The sequence below is a fragment of the Carcharhinus amblyrhynchos genome, chromosome 16, assembly GCF_965287045.1.
Source record: "Carcharhinus amblyrhynchos chromosome 16, sCarAmb.v2.hapA, whole genome shotgun sequence".
NCBI classification, from domain to species: Eukaryota; Metazoa; Chordata; class Chondrichthyes; order Carcharhiniformes; family Carcharhinidae; genus Carcharhinus; species Carcharhinus amblyrhynchos.
Window position 1 is genome coordinate 26,419,449 of NC_137339.1, and position 23,811 is coordinate 26,443,259.

A 23,811-nucleotide genomic window follows, 5' to 3' on the forward strand; every position below is an offset into this window, starting at 1 on the left:
ATTGAAGCTCAACACAAGCTCATGGATCTTATCTTTCGTTTTGTCACTCTACAGTCTTCTGGAGTTAACATTTAATTCAACACATTTATATCATGACTTCTATCTCCACTTTATTTTTTTACCCAGTATCGTTTTCTGTTTTGCTAGGTTGATCCTAAACTTGTTTCTGTATATATCCTTTCATGTTGTATTCAGATATTTGTAGTACAGCATTTTATACCTCATTTGGACATTATTTTGTTTCTTTATTAAATCCATTACCGCATGCTCTGACGAAGTGTCATACAGACTTGAAAGATTAGCTCTGTCCTCTTTCCACTTATTCTGTCGGACCTACTGCAATTTTCCAGCACTTGTTCCATTACCACACTCTGGCGTAACATGAAATATTTTGTTATTTAATCTTCCCTAACCTTCTCCCTATTACAGATCTTCTCCTTCCTGCCCCTTCCACTACCTCAGAAGCGCTTGTATTTCTATCTTTCTTCACTTCTGAGAAAAGATCTCCTAGCTGAAACACGCACTCTGTTTTTCTGCATAGATGCTGCCTGATCTACTGAGTTTTTTAGCATTTTATTTTTCAGCACTTTTATTCTTACTACAATTTCTAATCAGTCAGTGCACCTATAATAAACTGGACCATATAGGTCAATTTTCTTTTTTTAATCGTGTAATTCATATTATTTCTAAAATGCTAACAATGTTAAACTATAATACACTTTGCCTGCTCTGTGTAAAATGGTATTTGAAGTAATTATTCATTGAGAAATAGCATCTTGTTATCTTATTTTTCTCTTCTAGTAGTGCAGAATGACTGACCAAAGGCAGCGCTCACTGTCCACCTCAGGGGAAACACTATATGTTGTTCTGGGACTTGACAAAAATGCTACACCAGAGGACATTAAAAAATCATACAGGTAAGTAGCTCAATAATGGAATAAAAATGAAGATCTTGAACCAACAGAACTAACTAAATCTGAAGTTGCATCTGTATTGACCATAACGCATCTTTCAGAACCATCACACCTGCAAGTGTGACCTCTGATGTTTTCACTACAGTGGGCGACACACTGGCAAAGTGGTTAGCCTGCTGCCTCACAGCCAGAGACTCAGATGCAATTCCAGCCTTGGGTCACTGTGTGCAGTTTGTGCGTTCTCACCCTGCACACTTTCCCCGGGTGCACCAGTTTCCTCCCACACCAAGAAGTGCGGATTAGGTTGACTGGCCTTTGGCACTATAGAAAATCTATGATTCTATGTCAGATTATTGCACCTCAAAGAGCAAAAATAAATGTGTTAATCATAAATCCAAAATGTAATAAATGTTTGATTCAGTTGGTGAAGCTTAATGAGAAATTAGATAAATCAAATTGCACCCTTTCCTTGTTTGTAAGGCTGCCAAACGTAGTCATTTGGTACAAATGAGCAGCTTTACTTCTGTTTTAAGGACGTTTAAGGGCACATGTATTTGAGGTAACTATCAAGATCCTATTAAATGATTTTAGATTCACCTTTGAAAATCATAGCAGAGCCGCCCCCTCACCCACGTGCATGCACGTATGTACACACATGCACATGCACACACTATTGCCAATCTCGTATTACCTTGAATTGAGTGGCTTGCTGAGCCATTTTGGAGAGCAGGAAAGAGTCAACTATATTGTTGTGGATCTAGATTCACATGCAGGCTAGGCTAGATGAGAGTAAACCAAGTGTATTGTCTTGGTCACCATTACAAAGACTAGTTTTATGTTCCAGGTTTATTAATTGAATAAAACTTTACAAGCCTCTATGGTAAAATTTGAGCCCATGCCCCCAGGGCATCGGTCTGGGCATCTAGATTACTAGTTGGGAATTAGTAATAGCATGCCATGGTCACAGTGCTTCTGGAAAAAAAAAACCAAAGTCCCAGTGACAATTTTTTGTGGACTCAACTGAAGCCTCAGTGCTAAGTTGAACATTCAAAGAAGGGTCACTAGAAGAAAATGCAACAAGGCAGCCAGCACCTTTAGAACCATTTTGCAGCAATTGAAGAGGAGTAGGATTAGGGTTAGGTACAATTTCATTCCTAACTTCAGAAATGTCCTATGAGTCTCCTACCTTAACAAAACAAACACCTTTCGTTATGTTAGGGGTAATATATAGTATGGATTGATTAATGGGCAGAAAATGTTTTAGAACTAAATGGGACATTTTTGAATTGTCAGTGTCTAACTAGTGGATTACTGTAAGGATGGTACTTGGATATCAGCTATTTATAATCTATATTAATGATTTAGATGAGGGGATGAGTGTAACTTTATTGAAGGTTACTGACGATACAAAGTTTGGTGGGAAAGTAGGCAAATAAGAAGGTTGCAAAGAGGCTGTGAAGGGATACAAACAAGATAGGTGAGTGGGCTGGAGGAGGACAGATGGAGTTCAATGTGGTGAAGTATGAAGTCCAACATGCATAATTCTGATTGCACACACAGGGCTGTTCAGTGTTTTACAAAGATTTAGTTGGGCTCACGATGTGGCTGATTTACGATTGCTAGAAGCTACATAAATTCACATCCAAGGTCCTGTCCTCTAAAACAAAAAGCACAGCCAGGCATTACGTCTTTTTGAATTAAATAAAGGTTTGGGGGATAACATTCCCTGGTGCACGCTCCATGGCAATGCCTCGAACAACCAGAATCCACTTGCCAATCATTCATTTAGCCTTTTTCTCATGCAATATAAATCGTTGTTCCATTTAAAATTTGATATTCTTGCATCTGACTTGAGTGCAAGATGAAAATCTTCAACAGTATGTCTTTTTTAAGTATTGCTGGCAAAAAAAAAAGTATAATGTGTTTGCGTGGTGAGCGACTAGAGACTTTGCATTCCAAAGGACCTTGATATCCTTGTACACAATAATCACAAAATTAATGTGCAGATGCAGCAAGCAATTGGGTAGGCACATGGCATGTTAGCTTTTGTTACAAAGGGATTGATGTATGAGAGTAAAGAACTTAACAATATTGTGGAGGATATTGGAACGCCAGACATGAAGCACTGCGTGTAGCTTTGATCTCCTTATCTAAGGAAGCATGTAATTGCCTGGACATAATGCAGTGACTGATTCCTGCGCTGAGGGCATTGTCCCAAAAAGAGAGATTGGCTAGATCGGACCTTTATTCTCCGGAGGTTAGTAAAATTAGGTGATACAAAGAACAACCCAGCACGGGAAACAGGCCCTTCGGCCCAACAAGCCTGCACCGCCGCATCACCCTACACCTATTCTACCCTGTGTATCTACAAATAGAACCCCTGACTTAGCCAGATTCAGGGGAGAATAGTGTCAATTTGGTAAAACCAATCAGCCTAAGAGCACATCTTTGGGGTGTGGGAGGAAACCGGAGCGCCCGGAGGAAACCCACGCAACCACAGGGAGAATGCACAAACTCCCACAGACACAGGCCCAAATCCATGTATCTGCACAGCTAGCAGTGCTAGTCACCGAGCTGTTGCCGCGCCCGTCTACCGGTCCAGGATCAAGCACACACACCGACACGAAGTAATAGGCCACTCCCGGAACCTCCAAGAGCAGCCCACGCACGACCCATCGTGTGCATGCCCCTCGTTTGACAACGAGGTGGACCTCCACCTGCGGAATAAAAAGACAAAAACGTTAATCACAAGCCTGCCTATCCGGTGTCTCCCGAGGTTCTAACCCTTATTTAATAACCCCTACCATAACCCTCCATCCTCGTTTCACTCATGTGTCTATCTAACTGAACCTTAAACGAGTCCAATGTTCCTGCCTCCACCACCCTACTCGGTAGCGCGTTCCATACCCCCACAACTCTCTGCGTAAAGAATCTTCCCCTCATATCCAAATTATACCTCTCCCCCCCTCACCCTTAAATCATGTCCTCTTGTATTTGTACCTAATCTAGGGAGCAGTCTCTCACTATTGACTCTGTCTATTCCCTTCAGTATCTTATATACCTCTATCATGTCCCCCCTCAATCTCCATCTTTCCAAGGAGAACAGTCCCAGTTTCTCCAACTTTTCCTCGTAACCCAGCCCCTCCATGCCAGGCAACATCCTGGTAAACCTCCTCTGCACCCTTTCCAGAGCCTCCACGTCCTTCCGGTAGTAAGGTGACCAGAACTGGACGCAGTACTCCAAATGCGGTCTAACCAACGTTCTATACAACTGAAGCATTAGACGGCAGCTTTTAAACTCTATACCCCAATGTAATTAAAATATACAAAACAGTGTGCTCAAGGGGCCAAGTGGTCTACGCCTGGTCCTAATTCCGATGTTTGTAATTTTTAAGGAATTTGACAAAGTATAATGAGAAAATGTTTCCCCTGACTGGGAATCCAGAACACGAGGTCATCGCCTCAGAATAAGGGGTTGGCTAAGTAGGATGGAGATGAGAAATGTTATCGCTCCAAGGGTTGTGAATTATTGGAATTCTCTACTCTAGAACTGTGCATGCTCACTCATTAATTATGTTTAAGATGGAGATCAGTATATTTGTGGGTTCTATGTACAGAGGTGGAGTTGAGGTAGATTAATTATGAAATTAAATTTGTGCAGCAGGTTCTACTCCAGCCTTTTATTTCTTATGTTATGGTGAATTTTTTAAAATTGTGTATGATGGAATATTTTAAAGTGGTACTGTAACTATTAAACAGGACACTAGAGGGTGCAATTTGTTCACAAGAAGATACTAAAGTTACCAGAAATATACAGTAACTTCAGCTCTACATGTATTTTCAAATCACTTTCATAGAAAATAGGAGGAAGAGTAGGTCATTCGGCCCTTTGAGTCTGCTCCACCATTGCTATAGTGATGGCTGATTGTCAAATTTCATATTCTGATCCTGCCTTCCCCTCGTACCCCTTGATCCCTCTAACCCCAAGAGCTATATATAATTCTTTCTTGAAATCACACAATGTTTTGGCCTCAACTACTTTCTGTGGTAGTGAATTCCAGAGTCACCACTCTCTCTAGGTGAAGACATTTCTCCTCACCTCAGTCCTAATAGGTTTACCCCTTATCCTCAAACTATGACCCCTAGTCCTGGATTCCCCCACCACTGGGAACATTCTGAATCTACCCTGTCTAAACCTGTTTGAATTTTTCTAAACTCCTATGCTTATAATCCTAATTGGTTTAGTGTCATGTATGACAGTCCTGCCATCCCAGGAGTCACAATTCCATAAAAGTTCTTGTGGTGGCAATTGCTGTTGACCCCTTCACCTTTGGCCCACCATTAAAGGCTCCATAATGCATCATAATAAAACGTTCCAAGATGCTCCACTGGAGCACAATAAAAATGGGTGTCACAGTTACAGTCGTTACCTCTGTTGCCTCTCAGAACCAGGGATTGGGTTCAATTCCTGGCTTGGTTCACTGTCTGTGGAGTCTGCACGTTCTCCCCATGTCTGCGTGGGTTTCTTCCCACAGTCCGAAAGCGATGCTGGTTAGGTGCATTGGCCATGCTAACTTCTCCCTCCAGTATATCTGAATAGGTGCAACTCGGGGATTTTCACAGTAACTTCATTGTGGTGTTAATGAAAGCCTACTTGTAACAAATAAACGTTAAAACTTCTAAACACATAAGGAGATATTAGGCCAGATGACCAAAAGCTTAGCTACAAAGGAATAGGCTTTAAGGAGTGTCTGAAGGGAAGTAAAAAAGTTATTCCAGAGCTTGGGGCCAAGACAGATCAAGCCACTGCCCACCAATGGTGGAGCAATGAAAAAAAAGAGATGCTCAGAGCCCAGAATTAGAAGGCCAGAGGTATCTCTGAGGACACTGAGGAATTGGAGGAGATTAGAGAAGGAAGTTATGGCAATAAAGGTGCTTTCAACTGTCTTGAATCCTGCGCTCTGCACTTTTTCCTTCCGAAACCTCTCCTTAAAATGCCCCTCTTTGATCAGCCTTTTGGCCATCTCTTAACATTTCTTTGTTTTGGTTTACTGTCCATTTTTTAAAAACTTGTCTCTGTCCCACAGAGATGCATATTTTCACAGTATAGGCACCATATAAATGCAAGATATTTTTGTTTCTTTTCATTGTCTGTGGCCCAGGACCCTGATCATATCCATGTACATGATATACTACAGGGAAAATATTGATGCGCTGTGTTGGAAAGTAAATAGCCTTAACAAGTACCTTGCCAAAAAGTATCTACAGGGTAGCATACAGAAGTTAACAATTCCAAAACTAACTTTTAATATTAAGCATCAATCTGTTTTGAAAGTTTACTGTAACTCGGCTGGTGCAACTTTTAAAATGTTCCAAGCTTTAGTGTTCACAAAAACGAATACACTCTTCTAACTGTTGTATATGTTGCCTTTTTATGCAGAAAGCTAGCACTGAAATACCACCCTGACAAGAATCCAGATAATCCTGAAGCTTCAGAGAAATTTAAAGAGATAAACAATGCTCATGCAATTCTGACTGATGCAACAAAAAGGAATATTTATGATAAGTATGGCTCATTGGGTCTCTACGTGGCAGAACAGTTTGGTGAGGAGAACGTAAATACATACTTCGTCCTATCTAGCTGGTGGGCAAAGGTGAGAATTTCTAATTGTACTGAAATATTCAGCTAAAATATTAATCACATAGGGACATGAATTGAGATTTTTGTCAGCACCGAAAAGACGGTGATCACTCCTGACCTCAAATAAAAGCTGCTTACAAAGAAATAGTGGGCTCTGGAGTGTCCACTTCCCCTAACCAGATACGACTTTAAATTTGGCAGTATTGGTAGCATAGTGCATTCAGGCTAATGAGCAGTCAGATTGAAGAATTCTCATAGACTACAATGCATCAAGTTGTAAAGACATTATGATTCATATTTCAATACTTTTACAGAAAGCAAAATTGTGATTGGGACATACGTGAGAACAAGGTGGAAACTGAAATATCATAAACTTAATTAATTTTCACTTTATTTTCTTTATTTTGAGAATAATTGAATTGTTAAATGTTCTTCTGATGGGGATTAGACGCCAACTTGGCCAAAATTAATTTTTCAGGGCCAGAGAGGTCATTAAAAATTCTGATGCAACATATTCAATTTGACTTTGCATTCTCTCTCTTTAGAGCAAAGATAATGTGCAAAAAGTTGCTTATATCTGTAAAGAGAGTAGTGATACATCTTGTGAGAAGTGTGGTATCACTGACGGCAACTTCTGAGTTTCCACATTTAACTACTCGTGTTAGAAGTTTTACCTGAAATGATAGTGAAACGGTCAGCATTACTATCTTAAAAATGGTGAATTCCAGCCCACGGAGTTTGCCATTTTCATAATCGTCATCAGAACCATTGACTGAAGACTATATTATTGAAAGAATTTAAGCAGTCTGAAATAGGGTTTTGTGCCTATCTAGGCTGACACCAGTTTGGGGTGCTGTCCTTTGGATGAAATTAATATTTAGTTAAATAACACATTTTTGTAAAAGTTAGATCTTAATTTATGTTGCTTTCCAACTATACAGAAGACCCTGACTGAAATGTGCAAATCCTATTAACGTCAGTCTCTTTACTGCCTCCACCTCAGTGCCATTATCCACATTAGTCAATTGCTTGATCAAGAAAGTTTCGTGATTAATTGTGCAGTGCTTTATCTTCATGTTTTCTTTGTATTTTCTAAATTTCCAATCTCCTTATATTCAGTAAGAGAAATATTAGCAGTTAAATAGAACATTCTGAAGCGCATTGTTCAATTATCCATTCTTCTCTCTCCTCAACCACCGCACCACCTTTCCCTATAAAATAAAGAAGTGCAGTTATCGGATCTTCAGCATTGAATTGTAATTGCATAACAGTTTCTGAATTTAGGAATGATGTAGATTTGAAGAATGTTGTTGACTTTTTAAAAATGCACACTTTGCAGAATTGTCTAGAAATTTGGACTACAAGATCATTCAGGCAGTGATAAATTTCTTTTTAAAGCCCCATAAAAGTGGGCTTTTATCTTCACTCTTGAGCAGTCTGGTTATACAATATATTGCTTTAAGAAACAATCTCTAATACATTCTGTGAGTTCTCCCTCAAGGCTTCCCTTGTCAATTGGATTAATCCAGTCTATGTGCATATTAAAATCATCCATGATTGTTGCTGTACCTTGCTTACAATCCCCGTAGTATCACTTGTTAATGACCTTTCTTTGTAACTGCAGGCTCTGTTCGTTTTCTGTGGAGTGATTACAGGCTGTTACTTCTGCTGCTGCCTCTGCTGCTGTTGTAATTGCTGCTGTGGGAAGTGTAAACCAAAGCCTCCTGAGGGTGAAGAGCACGATTATTATGTCTCTCCAGAAGATCTGGAGGCACAGCTACAGTCAGACTTAGAAAGAGGTAAGTAGTGTGAGTTAGATGCTTGATGTCAGTCTTGCTGATATTAAAAACATTAAGCAAGATTTTAAAAGTGCCACAACTACTACATCTGTCAAAGCATTTAACTAGCTTCGTGAATAATTGGAAAGGTAAATGGCATTGTAGCTAATGGAGATTTTGCTTTGGATAATAAACAGACCCTGAATAGAAAATATACATTATTTTAAATGAATATATACCTTATGTTTATCCCAGTTATGAATTCTACAATTGCCTTGGTAGGACTTGGGAGTGCACTTTCTTTCAAATTGTGTGAATTCGTTATTTGCAAGGGGTCTTTTGGTAAAGTGGTAGCATCCCTACCTCTGGGCCAGAAGCTCTGATTCAGGTTCCACTTCAGGCTTTCAAAGCACTGCAGTACTTTGCCAAGCATAATCATGGACCAATCTGGCGGTCCATGATTGGCAGTGCCCTCTGAGGGCATGATTCCTCAAGGAGGAGGAAGAAGAATGCATTCTTTAGATGAACATTTGCCAACATCTTCACATAGCTCACAACACTACCTCAGTTACTACTGAAATGATCAGAGAAAATGTTTTGTTGCAACAATTCCTTGAAACAAATTTTAAGAACTTCAGCAATATGCATTTACACAGCACCTTTTGATGTAGAAAAACATAATAGAAATAGGAAACTGAATAGTGAGTTTTCTATCTTGGCCGCATTTTCCCACAGCCAAAATAATTAGAATTAAATACTGTGTGCTAAATGGCTGCTAAATTCACCTCATTAGCAACAGTGTATGCACTTCATAGTAATTGCATGAAGTATGTTGCGAAGTTCTGAGAAATCAGAGAAAGAAAAATGTGATTTGCACCAATCCCATCTGTCAGTAAGTCAAGGAACGTAGTGAACGATGACCCATGGTGACCATCATAGCCTAGAAGCTGCATAATGATGCTCAAGCCATGCTTTGAAGGAGAGTCATGTGGACTCGAAACATTAACTCTGTTTTTCTCTCTTCACGGATGCTGCCAGACCTGTTGAGTTTTTCTAGGGTTTTCTGTCTCTGGCTTCATATTTGGTGTGCCCGGACCTGTAAAATAAGTCACAACTTGGGAATGTAAAAAAAAAAGTAGTGTCAACGAGCACAAAGAAGGCAGATCAGCTTGTTATTTAATAAATTGGCCATAAATTTGGGAAAGATCCCGAAGTACGATCTTTGCTTAAAAAAAAATGCTGTGAAAATTTTAAATATTAGAAAGCTGATTTCATGATGCAAACTGCTGATACTATGGTGGCTTAATTGATTTTAGAGTTAATTTATGGTTGGCATAAATACATGTCCAGAAATCAATCTCTCAACGTCTTTAATGTTGGAATTTAATTATTAGTGCCCAAATACCATACCAGTGTCCTGTCGATTTTTCAACAATATACTGCAACTTGTCAACCATGGAACTTAGAACTTGGCACCTCTTTGCAGTTGTATTTATCTAATCTAATCATTCCCATGTTTTACATTTTAGAAATAGTTGGGGAAGAACAGAAATATGTTGTTGATAACTCCATTTAAAAACAAATCAAATGCCTCAATTAAAATTGTCATAATTCATGCATAGAACATGGAAACTATTCCACTGTTTGCAGCGTGTACCTTTTTTTTACCCCCAGAACTAATCTCTCAAATGTTGGCTAGTATTTTGAAATGGGCAGGCAGACTGAACAGTTGGATGAGTGCATGTCACAGTATCTTTGCAGCTGCTGTCTCTTGAGCAGTCATTCATGAACATTTGAGTCTGGTAGTTAGTGTCATTCCACATCTGTTATCTGTATAAAACATATTTGCAGTGACGCCTAATGTATAAACTGGTCATTTTATACATCTGGCCATGAAAAGGCATTCAGGATCTTGATGAATAGAGACTGGAAAGTCATAATCATGTACCTGTTTTAAAAATTCATCTTTACAGGTGATAAATTTTATAACATGGATCGAATTGCAGGTGTGCATTGAAATGTCTGGAAGAATTCTTTTGATAAATCGATATCCATAGTGGCGCTTTCTTTCCATACAACCAAAAAACAGATTGTATCAAATTGTCAAAATATGATTTCTGCAGATAGTAATTATTTTGTAAATAAAAATTTAAATGTCTTAAATTTTAAAAAATGAGGATCGATAGAGCAACAGCCGTCGTTTGGTGTTAAGTGACCTGGCTCAATGTCAAAGCCAGGAAAGACTGAAAATATTGGCATATCATTCAGGGAAGTGGGTACATTTGTGATTTCCATGTAGCTTATGCATTGCCTTCTGTTATGATTCTCGTGGAGATCAACAAACCAAAAGATGACCCTATTTTTTTTTTTGTTTTATTCTTTTTGTTTCAAATACATTCAAATAAGCTGTTTAAGTTGAAAACCTGAGTCCCTAAACTAAACTACATTTCAGTGAATGACACTCGCACATATCCCTACAGAAAATAGCATTATTTTGGTTGAGGATGCATTAAAGATGTAGAAATAATGCTGCCTTTGAAATTAGTTTAGAAATGACATGTTTCTAGAACATTCTGTTCTTTTTTTTTACAGAGGGAGATGGAGCAATTGTGGTGCAACCCACGTCGGCCACAGAAACAACCCAGCTGACTAGTGACAGTCACCCCAGCTATCACACTGAATGATTTCATTAAACCAAGTTTGCTCTTGTAATTAAAAATTATATTTAAAATTCATTTCAACACTGGGATAGTTAAAGCTATAGATAGGGAAAGAATTTTCACAAGATTGTCTGCCAAGATGAGAGCAGCCACCAACATTGAAGAGACCACCTTCCCTTTATCTTGCCTTTGCCACTGTATGTTACCTTCATAACAAAATACTGTAGCAAGCAGTATTTTAAGACATTTTAACACTTTATTTGAGTTGCGTATTGTAAGGTGCGTATGGGCTGATATCTCAATGTCGACTTACAGTAGAACCAGTGCACATAAGCAACCAAAATAGAAACAGCTAGAAATCCACAGACACAACACTGTCCCTTCCTTCCATTAGGTTTTGTAGCTTATTGCCAATCATGAGTTTTTATAATGCTTTTTATTTTTGGGGTGTGGGTAAATATGGCCAATAATTGTCTTTGCCATTATGACACATTTTGTGCTTAAGATTCAAGGAGTTTTGTTATCTAGTTATCATTTATTTGCAACAGGAATTGGTATGCTATCTAGTTGTCTAAAGAATTTTTTTTTAAGTTTCTAAAGTATCAGCTGCAGCTTGAATTTTGAGGCTGAAAATAATGCTAACGTCCAGAGTTAGTATAATGGTATTTTTCAATTGTGTATAACTGGCAGTTTCATGTCATACTTCATTCAGTAGCTTTGCTGGAAAGTATGGACTCATTCAGTCGCTCTGCTACAAAAAACCCTACACACGAGAATGAGAACTGTTTTTGAAAGGAAACTTTTTAATATTTCTACTGCACTCCTGAAAAAATATCAGGCTGCATCAGTGAGCCAGTGCAACCAATTGTGTGCAATGAGTAGAGCAGATTTGGGTTAAAGTTTAAGAATAAATTGTTTACTTTTTAAAAAATTTTAGGTCATTAGTATTTCTGTAAAATGATTCCTACATGCACTTTTTTCTCTGTGGATCCCTTGCTTCATTGAAGAAGATAATAGAATGCTAAACAACAGTACACAAGAATTACATTTGCACATCTGACGTGCTTAGAATTCCTGATGTATAGCGTTACAGCACATTCTGTCTCGAAGCTAAATTATTTGATCTAAGTTCTTGCTCTGGATGATTATTTAGAAAAATCCTTTCCCCTTTTTTCATTTTGACTTTTGGAATATGTTGGTTTGAAAACTAAACTTGAAATATACATTTCCAGTTGAATTGTGGTACGATTTGATGGTCATATATATTTAAAGGATGACCTTTGGCCACAAGTAAAATTATTTCTCTACTAATTTATCACTTTTAGTTTATAAAAGTGTAAAGACTTCTGGTTTAGGTCTCAAATACTTATGAGCCTTCCCTTATGAAGCTCAAGATTTTTAAAAGTAGTCAATTTATTGTATTTTAACAGCAGATCATGTATGATTGCAGCTGCAGCAAATTGCTGGGCGGAGTCCAGAACTAACCCAACATTTTATTGAACATTATGCTATTTTCTCCAAGAATTGTTGAGACTTTTCATAAAATGTTTAAAAATGCTGTCACTCATTTCCCAAACCTAGATTTGAATTTTGTTCAGGCTGTTGAGGAGAAAACTTGTCATTGTATACAAACCTAAGTGAAGTGAACCTGGGTGTACTCAGCCCAGTTCTGAGGGGCCTGGTCTCACAAAACTGCCTGGAATTCAATGCCAGTAAGGAATGAATTGGCAGTGTCATTTGGATCACTGTGTAGCTGATGTTGGAAATGAATAATTGTCAAATTAACACTGAAGATGATGCTCTTGTGAAAAGGCTGAGACTTATTGTCATAGTAGTAGCGAGAGAGCTGGGAGTACTTTTTGCTAATACTGAGTGTCCGAGATGGAAAATTATGAAGTGAAGCTGAAGTGAAGGAAAGCTGCACTTTGCTTATAGCTTTTGCATGGTGGCATTGATTTTGTATCTATTTATTGTAATTTTCAAATGGACCAAGTGTGTTTAGCTCTGGGCAAGATCTACAAAATAGCTGTCATCTGCATTTCTTTTCTCCTTGTGCTTTATTTGAAATCCAGCTTTCATTTTCTTGCATTTGTTTCTTTGTAAATTAGGTGGCTGCCTGAATTGAAACTTTTGTCATACATAATGCAGAAATGATGGTTGTATTCAAGAGGCTGGATTTAAATAAATGATAGAAGGAAGCTTAAATAGTTTTCTGTAAGGCTATGAAGCTGCTTTGTTGTGTTAACTTGTCTGATGAGCTCTGCAGTTGTTTTATACCTACACATAGTCCTATATACCACCAAATCCTTTGTGTGTTGTGACCAATATATTAATATTAGACTTTACAGCCCTCTGTATAAATTATTACATTTAAAATTGGCTCCTTCACCATTGTCACGTCGAAGTATTTGATTTTAGGGGAGAGAGAGAACACTGTTGCAACACGAATAAGTTCCATTGCATCCCTATTCAGTAATACTTCATTCCCCAACTTTACTTCAATGGGAAACAAAATAAGAAAGCTAATGCATTTAATTTTTGACTTTAATGAATTAAATACACCTTCAGTTAGTAATCTTAACAATGTTGGCAATCATTTAGAATCACAGAATCCTACAGAGCAGAAGGAGGCCATTTGACTCATCAAGCCTGCACTGACTACAATCCCACCCTATCCCCATAACACCATGCATTTACCCTAGCTAGTCCCACTCACATCAAGGGGCAATTTAGCATGGCCAATCCACCTAATTTGTATATCTTTGAACTGTGGGAGCAAACCGGAGCACCTGGAGGAAACCCACACAGATACGGAGAATGTGCAAACACCACACAGACAGTGACCCAAGCAGGAATTGAACCTGGGTCCCTGGTGATATGAGGCAGCAGTGCTAACCACTGTGCCACTCAAGGAGGGAAGGGGGCAAAAGTTTTTTTAAACTTAATTAAAATAAACTTTTATTTCAATATCAATGAAGGAATTCATTCAAGTGACTAATTCAGTTTGGATGATGATTCAGTCCATTGTGGCACTGGATATTTGTTCCTTGTTTAGTTTTTAATCTATATAGGATATAAAGTTACTATAGAAAAAATCATACTTTGTGCTAAGATTAACACTGTAAACAGTGTGGAATAAAAATGAGAGATGCTGGCAGAGGAGCATTGAGTTTGAGTTGTAGAAACAGAATCATATTTAAGAAGGCTCTAGACATTCTAAATATTTTTCCACCTACTCATTTCTGAAGTCATAAGAGTTATATCATAATCTTAGTGTACCTAGGCTGCAGTCACTTTGTGTCACTGTTTGTGATCTTGGTGTCATAACTTTGCAGATGGAAAGCAACATTAGTATTTAATGTTCATTATATTGCTAATGTTACTTTCCTTTAAAATATACTAATTTTCCTTTAAAATATACTAATTTTGTTCCTGTATGGGATGCATTGAGTTCCTGCATTTTAATTTACGCCTCCATGTATCTCATTAGTCCTTGAATGTTTCACCTTGTATCCAAATTGCCTATTTAAACCAGAGCTCTATCTGCCTACTCAAGTGGCTGTGAAAGATCCCAGGACACTATTTTGGAAAAGGGCAAGAGAATTATTCTTTGTTCTGAATGATATTTATCCCTAGATAAGCCTTACAAAATCAGATTATCCGACCATTATCACTTTGTTTGTGAGGGTTTGCTGTATGCAGATTGGCTGCTGTGTTTCCAACCTTGCAACAGCAACTATACTTGAAGTATTTGTTCACTGTGAAGTACTTTGAGACATCCAGTGGTCATAAAAAAACACTAAATGCAAGTTGTGTGTTCATCTTTTAACTGTGTTCAGTGATGCCATTGCTTCCATAAGCTTATAAGAATTGGTTATTCTAATACTTTTGTACCTTTGTCAGCATATAAACCATGAGATTAGAAATAGATTTCCATGAATAAGCTTCCTATGTTAACTGTCTAAATTTTTTTGCAGGGTTGACACCTTAAGTACCATATTGACTTTTAACTATTATCATTAATTCAGTGAAGTTCTTCAATGGGCTAATGAAAATATGCATATTAATTTACAATCAGCTGATCTAGCCAACCAAATTTCTTGATAGACCCGGAACACCTGTCCAACATAGATTGGTGTATCTGTAAATCAAGTTGTTGCAATTAAACATGGATAGCATTGGACCAAATGGAATTTGTTGATGTTCACATAACTGATATAACTGAGAGAATTATTAGCCTAGTTCAGCCCTCCTGAATCATTCACTCATCTCGTGGTTTGAAAGTGTTTTATGTGCATGTAGCATGTGTTCCAAATTTTTTCCCTATCCCTTCATATGTTCTCAATTTCTGTTTGTTTATCATACCAATTGAAAAAAATATTGAAGCTGCAATCTTAAAAAAACCTTTAAATCTGCTGGCTCTTGTTATGGTACAAGATAGTCCCACTTTCCTATGCTTCAGAATGCACTGTTGAAATAATTGAGGCATGGCAACTGACTAAAGATATCCCCATTACAGTTTACAGCCTCATCCACCCACCAGTGTGAGCCTTCAAAGCCATGACCATAGAATTATGAAAGCATTGTTCCTAGGTCACCCTGTCTCCACAGTTTAGTGTGCATTCCTTCTGGTTCTGACTTTTGTCAAGACATGATTAAAACTGGTAATGTTAAATTAAATAGCTTGTGAAAACTTCATCATTGATTTTAAAATATTCAAAGTGAACTATCATTACCAGCATGGTTTGCTTCATTTATGTTAACATGTAAGTTAAGTGGCTTCAGTCTAGTTGGTTGTCATAGTAATACATCTGCTACAGTAATATGTGGAAATGTAATACCGTTGTGGCAAATTTTAATTGCTTTCTTCTGTAATGATTCATTTTCAGATGCACATAGAATATAGGAGTAATTGATTTTTTAATAGTCTATCTTGTAAATTATTTTGTGTTTATACATATATATATGGTTATTTTCATGTCATGCATAGAAGTTTATATTTAGCATTTATAGTGTGAATTAAAAGAATAAAAGTTTTTGACAACTTTAAGTATCACAGAACTAAATGATGGGATACAGAACTTAATTTTTTCATGTTCATTAGTCTGGAAGTTTAAATGATGGTGTCTTGCAATACAGTTAATGCATTTCCAAGGACTTGGTGAACCGCCTCTGAATGAAGAAGTCAAGTGCTGAATATAGTTTTGTATTCGTCTTTCTTGCTACTTGGATGTTTCTATAATTGTTAGATACACTTAGTGGCTGACGGTATGTAATTAGCAAGCTGTAGAAAACCATTTAGTTTCCTAAAAATTCAAACCTTCAGGACCGTTAAAATTAGTTTGCAGTCTGCTTTTATTTGATCAATTATCCATCAGTAAATGTTACGATATTTTACGATAACTTTAATTTAGTGACCACTGGTGATTTTACATTACTGAAATTCACATAAAATTAGCATTAGGGTTTTTGTAAACATAGTCATCAGTCAACGGTGCCAGATAATTGCCCTGTTTTATAACATTATTAGGTTTTGGACTGCTGAAGAAAAGCAAAATTTGTTAGTGAAACAAACATTCTAGTCTGTTTCTATTTCTGTTGAAGGATGAAAGTCTTTTGCCTGTTATTGCTTCCTCTCTGCTCCGCATCAATTAATTCAATGAAACATTTGTTCTCCAAATTAGGATTTAAAGTTTAAAGTTGTAAAACATAGTGAATGTGTTGTGACTAAATATCAGTTTCACAGACCAAGGATGTAATTTAGTTTGTCTGAGGTAAAATCGAGAAATCTTATGTACTTCTTTTGTAACATAATAGTGCTGAAATTTGCAAATACAGAAGAGATGTGTGTTTTATCATTCAGTAAATGTCTGTTGTCAGTGATCAAACAAACTCTTTTTCTTTAAATATAAGCCACCTGAATTTAAAACTAATGATGCCATCATTATTTATTTGCACACTGCTCTCGTGTATGGTACAGGAATAACAGAGTTACAAATTGTCCCAGATGTTGTCGGATGTGGCTGCAGAGAAAAAATGTAAAGCCAGAATGCATTGTGTAAACTGTATTTGAAATTTGACAAGTTCCTTAAAATTCAAATTATTGGTGTAAAATCAGAATAAGCCATCGTTATGCAACTGTTTTGGTTTATTCTTAAAGGACCATAGTTGAAACTGTATGTAAGTAGATGTGGTTATGTTAACTACAGGACTTGATGCCCATGGACTCCTGTACATAAAATAAACTGTAATGCTTGTTTTAGCATGGTTATTTATGTACTGTATTGCTGAAAATCATTGGTAATTTATTTGATTTGCAGTTGTAAAATAAATGTGTTTTCGTTGCTTAAAAAAACAGTCGTGTGTATTTGCTTCATTTCCAAACTCCTCCTCATTTTCAATTGTAAAATATAGTGACTTTGGGTAATAGAAGTCATTATATGGTCACTTGTTAGGGATTGATTATAAAAGAACTTTTTAATTTGTTAGTGTACAAAATGCACCATGTACAATTCTGTGTTGCGTAAAATTATACGGTGGCTATACACGAGGAAAAGGAATGTTGAAAATTGTTATGTCACTTCAGTCTTTTTCACATGTTTCAGGATTGATGCATAGTGGAGTCATAGAAACCTTTCAGTACAGAAAGAGGCTATTTGGCCCATGGAGTCTGCACCGACCACAAGCCCACCCAGGCCCTACTCCCATATCCCTACATATTTACCCACTAATCCCTCTAAGCTATGCATCTCGGGACACAAAGGGGCAATTTTAGCATGGCCAATCAACCTAGTCCGCATATCTTTGGACTGTGGGAGGGAATCTGAGCACCTGGAGAAAACCCATGCAGACGTGAGGAATGTGCAAACTCCACACAGACTGTGACCCAAGCCAGGAGCTGTGAAGCAGCAGTGCTAACCATTGTGCTCCCTTGTCACCCATAGGTAGTATAAGTGGAGGTAGTATATCTGGTCAGTGATGCATTATTTTGGTGCAACCAAATATCAGTCATATTTTGCTCTCAGCCATTTTTGGTTATCTCATAGAATTCCTACAGTGCAGAGAGAGGCCGTTTGGGCCATTGATTCTGCACCAGCTGTTTGAAAAAGCACATTACTCTGGCCCACTGTTTTGCGGACACTTCAGCGGTCATGGGCATTCGGCCTCTGATCTTCAAGTAAATGTTCTCCAAGGCGGCCTTCATGATATACGACAGTGCAGAGTCGCTGAGCAGAAACCGATAGCCAAGTTCTGCAAACATGAGGATGGCCTCAGCCAGGATCTTGGGTTTATGTCACACTATCTGTAACCCCATGACTTGCCTGGGGTTGCAACATCTCACTTACTGTCCTGTCTGGAGACAATGCACATCTCTTTAACCTATGCTTTATGCTATCTCCACTCACACTGCACCTTTTAAGACTTAATTAGTTGTAAAGGCTCGCATTCTAATCAGTATTCTGTAAACTGTGTGTGCCTGTATATGTCCTGTTTATGATCAGAACTCCTCACCTGACGAAGGAGCAGCGCTCCAAAAGCTAGTGGCGTTTACTACCAAATAAACCTGTTGGACTTTAAGCTGGTTTGTGAGACTTCTTGCTGTCTTTCCACTGTTTTGGCCCATCTATTCTACACCAACTTTATGAAAGAGCACCTTACCCTGCTGCCTTCAACCCTGTGCATTTACCAAAGTTAATCCACCTAACCTATATGTCTTTGGATGGATAAGGAGTAATTTAAGATGGTCAATCCACCCAACCTGCAGTGCCATTATGGGAGGAACCCACACAGACAGGAGAGCATGTAAGCTTTACGCACAATCACTCAAGGCCAGAATTGAACTTGGGTCCCTGGCACTGAGGCAGTAGTGCTAATCACTGTGCTACCCAAAGCTTTTGAAGAACCAGGTTGCTTTGACTTTTCCATTTCAAGGTCATGCCTCTTGCACGTATACAACAGATGCTTCAAGAAACATTACATTTGCTATCCAGACCAATAATTTAAAAGAAGTTCAAATTTCTGGTTACTAGCTGAGAAAACGCCACGTCAAGATTTCATATTTCACACATATTGTAATAAATGATGCCTTTCTTTGCCTAGAGATCATCTCCCTCCTGGATTCACCTGTGATAGTTTGCAAAGTCAAGCAGTTTTATTTCTCTGTTCACTATACAACTGCTATTTGATATTCATGACTTGGTAGGCTTTGACGTGCAAGTGAAAATCATGATAATGTTCAGGGCACAATGCTATTTTTGTCAGCTAGTTTCACAGACCAGAAAAATGTGATGTTTGGCAATTTGCAGTATTTCTCCTTATCACAAGTCCCTAGCTGATTTGAACATTAATAACTGTCATTAACATGCTATTTATTTTTCAGAAAAATCTGGTCTGATTTTTGAGCTCATCAATTTAATATTCGAGTATATTTTATTTTTAATTAAATCAATTGCAAACTACATGGTATGTATTTTGAGCTTAGTTTAAGGTTGTTATGACACTTGTTATGCGGCAAAAATGTACAACCATAATAACTGAGTGCCATTGTAAAACAGCAGGACAGGTGGCACATGTGAACAGTTCTTCCACTTGGCTGAATGACAAGTAACAGAATAGTGGTTAATGGGGTTTTTCAACTACAGGAAGATTTGTAGTAGAGTTTCCTAAGGGCCAGTATTATGGGAACCCTTTCTCATCCTGATAGATATTAATGATGTATGTCTTTGCTGCACCGGGCACAATTTTATAATCTGAGGATGATGCATAACTTGGAAGCATGTGAACTGTGAGGCAGGTAGTGTAGAATTTCAAAGCTTCATAGACAAGTTAGACTGGGTGGAATAGTGGCAGAGGAAATTCAAAGTGAGAAACAATCACTCAAGGCCAGAATTGAACTTGGGTCCCTGGCACTGAGGCAGTAGTGCTAATCACAGTGCTACCCAAAGCTTTTGAAGAACTAGGTTGCTTTGACTTTTCCATTTCAAGATCATGCCTCTTGCACGTATACAACAGATGCTTCAAGAAACACTACATTGTGTATTACATTTGTCGTCCAGACCAATAATTTAAAAGAAGTTCAAATTTCTAGTTACTAGCTGAGAAAATGCGAACTGAAAAATGTGAACTGAATCATTTTGGTAGGAAGAACACAGAGGCACTGGTAGGCTGGAATTTTCCTACCAGTAGAATCTTCTGGTACCACCAACAGTGAAACCTCGATGCGGGTTTCCTGGCAGCATGTGTTGCATATAATGGAATCCCGTTGCCAGCGGCAGGACCAGAAGATCCTGCCATTGGTGAGCCGGCTCTGCTGCCATGGAATATGCCATAGTTGTCACACAAAATTCTACCCAATATAATATAAACGGTGCAACTTTAAAGGGGATGGAGGTAGAGAGGAACCTGGATATATATGTCCATACATCATTGAAGTCAAGGGTGCAGTTAGTAGGCATACAGTATCTGACACTTTCATAGAATCCATATGGTACAGGAGGAGGTCATTCGGCCTGCCAAGCTTACTGACCACAATCCCATCCACACCATATTCCCATAACCTCACACAGGCCCTATTCCATAACCCCAAGCATTTATCCTGCTAATCCCCCGATACTGGGTCAATTTATCATGGCCAATCAACCTAACCCGCACATCTTTGAACTGGGGGAAGAAACCAGAGCACCCGGAGGAATCCCACACAGATACAGGGAGAAAGTGCAAACCCCAAGCAGACAATGACCCGAGGCCGGAATTGAACCCAGGTCCCTAGAGCTGTGGGGCAGCAGCGCTAACCACTGTGGCACCGTGCTGCCTGCTTTATCAATAGTAGTCCAATTGAAGTGATTTATAATTATTCCAGATCGGGAGCTCGTTTCCAATAATTGCATTTAGAAACCATAGAAAATTACAGCTCAGAAACAGGTCTTTTGGCCCTTCTTGTCTGCCGAATCATTTTTTGCCTAATCCCACTGACCTGCACTTGGACCATATCCCTCCACACCCCTCTCATCCATGAACCCACCCAAGTTTTTCTTAAATGTTAGAAGTGACCCCGCATTTACCACTTTATCCAGCAGCTCGTTCCACACTCCCACCACTCTCTGTGTGAAGAAGTCCCCCCCTAATATTTCCTTTAAACTTTTCTCCTTTCACCCTTAATCCATGCCCTCTTTTTTTTCTCCCCTAGCCTCAGTGGAAAAAACCTGCTTGCATTCACTCTATCCGTAGGCATCAAAACCTTATACACCTCTATCAAATTTCCCCTCATTCTTCTACGCTCCAGGGAATAAAGTCCTAACCTATTCACTCTCTCTCTGTAACTCAGATTCTCAAGTCCCGGCAACATCCTTGAGGACATTCTCTGCACTCTTTCACCCTTATTTACATCCTTCCTGTAACTAGGTGACCAAAACTGTACACAATACTCTAAATTCGGCCTCACCAATGCCTTATACAACCTAACCATAACACTCCAACTTTTATACTCGATACTCCGATTTATAAAGGCCAATCTACCAAAAGCACTCTTTATGACTCTATCCACCTGTGAATTCTGTACCTGTATTCCCAGATCCCTCTGATCAACTGTAATCTTCAGAGTCCTACCATTTACCCTGTACATTCTACTTTGGTTTGTCCTTCCATAGTGCAATACCTCATACTTGTCTGCGTTAAATTCCATTTGCCATTTTTCAGCCCATTTTTCTAGTTTGTCCAAATCCCTGTGCAAGCTTTGAAGACCTACCTCACTGTCCACTACACCTCCAACCTTTGTATCATCAGCAAATTTGCTGATCCAATTTACCACATTATCATCCAGATCATTGACATAGATGACAAACAACAGTGGACCCAACACCTAGTGGGTCATTGTTTTTGTAACTGGTCGGCGCAACAGTAATGTTCTATGTTCTATGTTCTATAACACCGATCCCTGCGGCACACCTCTAGTCACAGGCCTCCACTCTGAGAAGCAATCTTCCACAACCACTCTACCTTTAAGTTTAAGGTAGCCAGCTCTCTCAGATGCTTATTTGGGCCTGGAGAAATGATTTGTATTTCTATAGGAAAGGAATCAGCAAAGGGCTGCATGGTAGCAGAGTGGTTAGCACTGCTGCCTCTCAGTGCCAGGAACCCAGATTTGAGTCCCGGCTTGGGTTACTGTCTGCGGAGTCTGCACTTTCCCCCCATGTCTGTGGGGTTTCCTCTCACAGTCCAAAAAACATGCTGATTGGGTGCATTGGCCATGCTAAATTTCTCCCTCAAGTGTACCCAAACAAGCCTGGAGTGTGGTGACTAGAGGATTTTCACAGTAACGTAATTGCAATGTTAATATAAGCCTACTTGTGATGCTAATAAATTTTAGTTTTTAAAGAGTACGCCCTCCTTCCAGATGCCAAAAATTAAATGGAATTGTCGCCAAGTGTCTCTGATCGGGTTCCTGACCAGCGGATCCTAGTTAAATGTCATTCCCAGGTTTGAGGCCGAATGTTCCAGCCTCTGTGTGCTACTTTCAGTCAGGGCCTCATTGTTTTTATTTATCTATTATAGGATCCCTACAGGGCAGAAGGAGGCCATTGAGTCTGTACTGACCACAATCCCGCCCAGGCTCTGTTCCTGTAACCTCACATATTTACCTTGCTAATCCCCTGACACTTGGATCAATTTAGCATAGCCAATCAACCTAACCTGCACATCTTTGGATTGCGGGAGGAAACCAGAGCACCCAGAGGAAACCCACCTAAACATGGGGAGAATGTGCAAACTCTATGCAGACAGTGACACAAGGCTGGAGTTGAGCCTGGGTCCCTAGTCTGTGAGGCAGCAGTGCTAACCACTGTGCCACCCTGCCATCACTCAGTTTGTAATTTCATATGGTCTGTTAATAACCTGATCATGATGGTTATCCAGTCTAACTATTTTAATTCCTTATCAGGCTATTGAACCGTAAGAAGATTCATCGAGGGAGTTCACAGTTGCTCAAATTAATTGAGTCCTATGTTCGGCAAGAGGCTTAATTAAGGAAGGTTAAATGAAAAACCTAACCTGGCTTTGTAGGATGGCTAGCTATTCGTGCATTTACCCAGCTATGGCCAACATTTAGATGAACTATCATAACCTAAGAATAATCATTCCACTAGTTCCAGTGACATTTAAGCAATTTCTAGCAAAATAAAACTTATAGGATTAACCTAATCCTCTACCCATTTCATACTGACTATTAAATATGTGTTTTCTTATCATGTTTCTAGTTTCTAACACTGGCACAAAGATAATTTGCAGCTATGACGAAGTGTGCTTTTTCTGAACAATTCTGTTATCTTGTAGATAGCAGAATAGCTCAGAGCTGATCAGGCTGTTTAGTAGTATCCAATATTGGTTCCTAAAATAATATAGGACCAGACAGTGTTATAAATGAGACATTCTTACTCAAATTCTATCCAGAATTGCCATGCAGAACCTATTAATTCTGCTATGTTCGTGTATTTTGTATTGGACTCCTGTTTGTATGTGATGGCTCTGGCAGTGTTTCCAAGTACTTTTCTTTGGTTATCTAGCTCTTGCCCCCCTGCTCTTTAGTCTTTAGAGATGAGTGCAACATTCAAAACACAGAGCTATCATGGAGTTAGTAAAGATAGCTCTAGAGGGTTTGATTCTCATTGATGTTTACAGTGTTGCTGTCTACTGCGTAATTACACTTCCATTGCACAATGTATAATTACAGGTGATATTGTTTTTTCTAAAAATTGCAGACTCTCCTTGAAATTCACCTCTAAATCCTCCTGATATCACTATCTGATCATGCTTCCGTGAAGTGT

At 38.7% G+C, this 23,811-nt stretch overlaps 1 protein-coding gene across 2 annotated transcripts in view; it reads left to right on the plus strand.

Moving 5' to 3' along the window:
* Nucleotides 1-17,342, plus strand: part of LOC145353910 (dnaJ homolog subfamily C member 5) — a 49,527-nt gene extending 32,185 nt beyond the window's left edge. The window contains exons 2-5 of one of the 2 annotated variants that reach the window (XM_080204886.1): nt 802-917; nt 6,355-6,568; nt 8,180-8,354; nt 10,926-17,342. In XM_080204886.1, the coding sequence (XP_080061012.1) occupies nt 811-917; nt 6,355-6,568; nt 8,180-8,354; nt 10,926-11,017 (588 nt within the window). In that variant the 5' untranslated portion in view covers nt 802-810 and the 3' untranslated portion in view covers nt 11,018-17,342. The remainder of the gene's footprint in view (nt 1-801; nt 918-6,354; nt 6,569-8,179; nt 8,355-10,925) is intronic. The other variant, XM_080204887.1, reaches the window with a different exon arrangement.
* Nucleotides 17,343-23,811: the final 6,469 nt, after the last annotated feature.